Below are 6,091 nucleotides of genomic sequence, written 5' to 3'. Positions count from 1 at the left end.
CTCAGGGGAATCATCCGGGGAAGGGAAAGAAAAGCCACAAAGAGAATGGAGCATTAAGAATGGGACACACCTCTTTTCAAGCTCACTTTGATACCTGTCTCCATCACTTCTCTCCTTCCTCCTCTGTTTTTCTTTGAAGATGTATTTAAATTGCATAATATTTCAAGGTTTAAAGTACATTTCCCACAATGATTTTCCTAAACAATTTTCAACTATTTTCAAACTTTTGTATTTACCCATCATCATATAGTAGACTTGTCTGTTACAGACAGCAATTGTGAAAGCAATTCAAAGACTATATTTTGTGTGTACTGATAGTCCTAAAATAAAGATTTTTTAACTTAGAATGTTTTATTAAAATGAAATATAAAAAAGATCTAAAGCCTTCTGAATGAATGTATGGGAAGAATACCTAGTGTCTGTCTTTATTCAGTTTAGATGACAAATTTGCTTTTAATATTTAGCTATATAGTAATATAGAATAGTTCTTAAACTCTTATTGTATTAAAAACAGCCAAATCACTTGTGATTACCTGTGGGTGCCCAGCACCTCCTATAAGGATGACTTAGATGAATATTTTACTATTAATTCATGTAGTACTTTGAGAATACTTTTTAGTATTTTTCTTCCCCCCAAATTAGAAAAGCACGAACTTGTTTAAAAAAAAAAGCGAGTGAAAATATTGGCTGGAGAAAGAAAAAAACCTTAAGCAGTGGGTATAAACTACATTTTTTTCAGTGATAAGGTGCCAGTACTGAGCTACTGGGAGCTTTTGGGGACAACATCAAAATACAGTTCTGGATAGTCAACGTCATCTGTGAAATTAATATAATATGCCATAAAAAAATTTGATAAGTAATAACATTTGCAACTGTACTATTATAAGGTCACAAGTGTTATTGATCTAAACTGTTTCAACACACAATTTCTTCTTCCCTCTTCCACCAGTATAACACTATGTACTTAGGTCCATTATGGATGCTTGGAGGATTACATCTTCATTTAAAGCATATGACATCTGTCACTGTCTGGGACAGAATACTTGATTAGTGGGAGCACTGGACTGCTTTGCTATGGCTGTACCTACTGTTTTATGTCACAGTTACTGTTGTAGTGCATACTGCATACAGACAACATTGTGTTAGAAAGGTTTTGTCAGCACATGCAGGGGATGTCCACATTAATCATGAATGGCAAAGCCAGTGATTTATGCATGTCATCCCAAATGCATTGAGAAAGTCTTCATCCCACCAACAGGACATCAAGAATGCTGCATTTTGCAGGAAATGGGTTTGTTTTTACTGCAGCTTCCTGTTATCCCCTCAACTCTACAGACAAATGCCTCAGTTACCAAAACCAGAACCACTTTACAGGGTTCACAAGAAGCTATAAACCTCTCTCTAAATGACCTCAAACAGGGTTTCACAATGAATTTCGGAAATTTAGAGTCAATAATTTAGACCTGCCTTTTGTGAATCATGCTAGCAAATTTGGGTTTGCCCTGTACAATGGTATAAGACTGCCATTTTTAAAGATATTGGATCTAATAAACTAGCACTGGAGCAGGATTGACTAATACCCTTTCAAGCCTTAGGAAGCATTTCTCTGGCAAGTGCTTTAAAATTATTTTTTAAAAACTAGCAATTTAAAGCTGCTCAAAGTTTTGGGATCTCTCGTGGGAAACAAATTAGTGGGCAGAGGGAAGATTTACAGGCCAAAAACATCATTTGTCACACAGGTTTGAGATGCATTATATAGATATTCCTACATGGGTAGCATATATGTATAAATGCACACATATATTTACACATGCAAACATTTGCCTGGAAGAAAATGCCTTTTTGTGTTGCATAACAGGGTTGCATCTTACCTGAATTAGGCGAGATGTGTAAACTGCTCATGTCTTTGGACAGGCCATTAGTTTTGGGACTGGAGATGGGTGCACAAGCTGATGTAGCTCGAGGTGGCCTCTTTCCAGGGACTTTCACAGTGGTTCTCAATAGATCAATTTCCTTCCCATGAACATTCTGCATGTAGTCCTGCAGAGAAACAAAATGACATGGGGAGAATGGTGTGAATGAAGTTCCAGATTATAGTAACATATTGGGAGTCAGAGAATAAAAAGTATGAATAACTTTTTGTAAAACTCTAGCTTGTAAAGCATATAAAAATGAATTAACAGGCTAATCCTACCCACTTTCCAACCTATCTTTTTCTTAAGATTCCATACCAAAACCACATCCCTATTCTTTAGGAGCAAGGCTTTTGCACATGTTGACTAATGTGAACACATTCAGAAAAATTCTCTAAAACTCCCCTGGGACTCCTCAGTTCAAAATGGCAGAAGAGGAGAGCCTGGCTCTCAGCCACACCAGCTTTCTCTTGTATCCCCCTGAAATTTAGCTGGGTGGCAGGGGCAGTGACATAAAAGTAGGCAGGGCTTGGAGCCTGGGTTGGGGAAAGTCTGTGCACACCCAGCTCTCAGCCCCTCTGACTTCTCCTTGCCATCTTAGCCACTCAGCTGACACAAAGCAGTCTGCTGTGCTGCAGTGGCAAAGGTCATTAGCCTTGCTGTGTAGCCAAAATGCCCCACCTCACCCTACACTAGAACTGCAGAGTGAGAAGCAGGTAGGGAAGCCCTGCCCTCCAAATCTACTCGAGCAGCTGCTGGGGAAAAGTGTGTAGACATTCAATCTCCAGAAGAAACTCTTCTGGGGGTGATTTAGCCCTAGTTGCTCCCAGATTACTTTTCTCCCAGATTAACCATTTTTGCTCTGGGAGAAAAAGCTTGAATGTCTGCACACTTTGAGGTTCTTCCATGAGAACTGTGATTCTCCTGGTAGAAACTGAATATTTGCATGTGGCCAGAATCTCATTTTACTACGTCCTGGGTAAGAGATAAAGAGCCTAGTTCTATTTACAAAACAACAATTTGGTATAGCCTTCATGTTCAGTGTCAGTTTTGCACAAATCAAAATACAGTAACAGAAACATAATTGAGCATTTATTGCTTATGGGCTCTAAAATGAAGCTTAATCAGATAGTGACTCAACCTCAGCATGTGTTCTTTTAATAGACACGTTTTATTTAACATGCAATATCTAATGTATTTTATTTACATTTGTTAACAGAGAAATTTAAAGTCTTCATTGAAAATTCTCAAACTAAATGGAGTATACAAATTCCCAATTAGCTTTCAGTTTATGAAATATCATGGTACAGTGATGTATGAATAAGTCAAGAATGAGTAAGAGAATGTTGGTAAACAGGGAATATACATGCTCTTGGCATATTATTTCATTATTAATTGAGGAAGCCCAAACAAAACAGAAGCTCTTACAAGTACTAAATGTCAGCTTAAGTTGCTTCTATTAATGTACTAAATGCAAACAAAGACTCTTGGGTACAAAAGAGTAATCTTGTGCATCTCCCTGGGAAGGAGAATGGAAGTGGTGGACTTCCTTGCAGTGGAATGTCAGCTTCCTCTCATCCCCCCATACCTACCTTTCTTAGATCTGCACTTGGGGAATAAAAGTTAAAATTATAAAATAATGTAGCAACTTCAAAAGTGCAGTGCGGCTTGATCAGATTAGAACAGATGAGGGTCTGGCTGTCATCTGGAATATGCTGTGTTAAAGAGAAGACAGCAAACCCGATTTTGATATGCAAATGTTACACATATAACTCCCCTAGATGTTAGTTGTAGAAAATGCTGATCTGAGAAAAAGGGGGAAAAAACCCTTTAACAAGGCATGAGGGTAATTCAAAGCCAAGTACTTTTAAACAGCACTTAACAAGTCCCTAGAGCCCACTCAACAGCGGGCCACCCCAGAAGTGCCATCTTCTGCCCCTCAACAGCTTGAAAAAGTAGTAATTGCAAATCCATTTGCATTTTTCTTCTCAAGTTGTCCATGTTCATCATTCAGCAGTGTTAAAAAAAAAAAAAGCAAGCACCAGAGCAAAGGGAACCCTCCCCAAATGCGTCAATAACAAGATAACTGAGTGCCTGAATCCCCAGAACCCATGCTCCTGCACCTTTGCCATCACTTGTTTTTTACATTTCGCTCCTAATTATGTTGCATCTATTGCCATACACTTAATTAGCTGCATTAATGTGATTTCTTTTCACATAGTCAAGCAATTAAGAGCTATGATTGAGTTTCATTCAATTAGCCTCAACAAACATGCTAATTGATGTCCCAGATGCAAATGAGGTGCAATGAGAGAAACCTGCTAGCAATTGAGAGTTGTGTCAGAGAGACCCACAGCTCTCAGCTTGCTGACAGAAGCACAGCTTAACATGGCTACCACCTTCTGTGGAGCTGCCTTTTGAGGGGGAGAGAGAAGCCATTAGTGCCTCAGTGTACCAAATAGATCCCTACAGGAATAACGTGCAGCACTGAATCAAATCAATGTTGTCTCCAATTCTCAGAGCAATGGCTGATAGCAGCACAATAAGTGAAAAATGCATAGCTTTTTGCTAGTGTGGTAGGTACAACCAATATTGTAAACACCACATGTACACAATTTCTTTATCTAAAACTAAAGAAAACCCTCACATCTCATCTCTGAGCTTGTGAAATACTACATAGGTAATGGCCTACAGTTATCAGTAACTGGTGACTTCATCTTAGTCAGCTTTGGGGCATGCTGGTATTTGAAGTTAAGCCCAGAACACATCAATCAATCAATAATCCCTAAAAATACACTCTCTGTATTGATTCTCATAGCTTTTCTTCCTGAGGTTACCTTTAGCAGTCTGCACAAATATAGTGCTGCTGAAGTGTTAATTTGACTACTCCAGGCCAGGGACCATTATCTTTAGGACGAAATAAATTCCTATCATGTCAGTGTTGTTTTTAAGCACCCATTTGTGGATGATGCAAAATGTTGTTTCACTACACCAAAAAATAAACTGCTCCCAGTCAGAAAACATGAAAGTTAATGCAAACTAAAATAATTTTAATTCATAGATTCATAGATGTTAGGGTCGGAAGGGACCTCAATAGATCATCGAGACCAACCCTCTGCATAGGCAGGAAAGAGGGCTGGGTTCAGATGACCCCAGCCAGATGCCCATATGGCTAACCTCCTCGTGAAGACCCCCAGGGTAGGGGAGAGCACCACCTCCCTTGGGAGCCCATTCCAGATTTTGGCCACTAACTGTGAATGCTTAAATACAAGCTTTCTTTTAGAATAACAGAATAGAAACACATTAACTAACATGAAAATGATAGCAATCATTTATACAGGCACAAGAGACCAAAGAAATGTCCATGACTTTTCAAAATACACCTGTTCTTGAGAATATTTTATGTTGATATTTAAGGATGCTCCCTACTCACAGGAAAATACCAACAGTGAAAGTGTTAACAAAATGTTGGCACAGGCCTAATGTTGGGTTCTGATTTAAAATATAGCTTTAATGGTGACATATCAACTGTATTTACATTTTTAATAAAAATATAATATACACATTTACAAGCAATTCAGTTCAGCTGTCGTATGTGCATTCCAAAACAATCTTTTAAAAACCTGACATAAATTGCTATGAAGAATCCTTCAGTTTAAAACTACTACTCATTCAAAGGAAAAGCACAACTGTGCTGAGGAGGGGAGAAAATATTACAAACATGAAATTGCAGAGATTAGGAAGCACCACAAGAGTGTACCTTCAGGGTATGTACAGGCATTCAGGGAAGTTAGGTAGAGGTTAGAGTGATTAAAAATGGCCACCCGATATAACTTAGTTCACCCACATTCAGACCTTACCTTCTGGTGCAGACAGAAGAGCAGCTCCCAGTTGTAAAACATGGCACTTCACACGAAGCAACATGAGTTACAATGATTCCCTGGACCCAAAAGACTTTCACTGTTGGGTCCCAGGGCCTGGGGGATTCAGCTGCTGTTTAGAGCAGCTGCAAACCTGCAGCTGCTCTCCCCTAGTAATGCTCCTTCCCACTCCCAACCCTCGTACTTTTTTTCAAATGGGAAGGGAGATAGGGAGTGGAAGGAACTTGTTCTTGGGGTTGCCCAGCCAGCGCAGGACAGTAGGGCAGATGGACTAGAATCCCTCCCAAGTCGGGGCGG

The 6,091-nt window shown here is 39.3% G+C and overlaps 1 protein-coding gene across 1 annotated transcript in view; it reads right to left on the bottom strand.

Moving 5' to 3' along the window:
- AGAP1 (ArfGAP with GTPase domain, ankyrin repeat and PH domain 1) overlaps positions 1-6,091 on the bottom strand; it is a gene marked incomplete at its 5' end in the record, with an annotated part of 301,279 nt that overhangs the window by 185,400 nt on the left and 109,788 nt on the right. Inside the window, one exon of the mRNA XM_025214080.1 lies at positions 1,872-2,040. Coding sequence (XP_025069865.1) covers positions 1,872-2,040 — 169 coding nt within the window. The remainder of the gene's footprint in view (positions 1-1,871; positions 2,041-6,091) is intronic.

This window comes from Alligator sinensis, unplaced genomic scaffold (genome assembly GCF_000455745.1).
Source record: "Alligator sinensis unplaced genomic scaffold, ASM45574v1 scaffold205_2, whole genome shotgun sequence".
NCBI lineage: Eukaryota > Metazoa > Chordata > Crocodylia > Alligatoridae > Alligator > Alligator sinensis.
The sequence above is the reverse complement of the archived record's forward strand: the minus strand, read 5'-3'. Positions and strand labels throughout refer to the sequence as shown.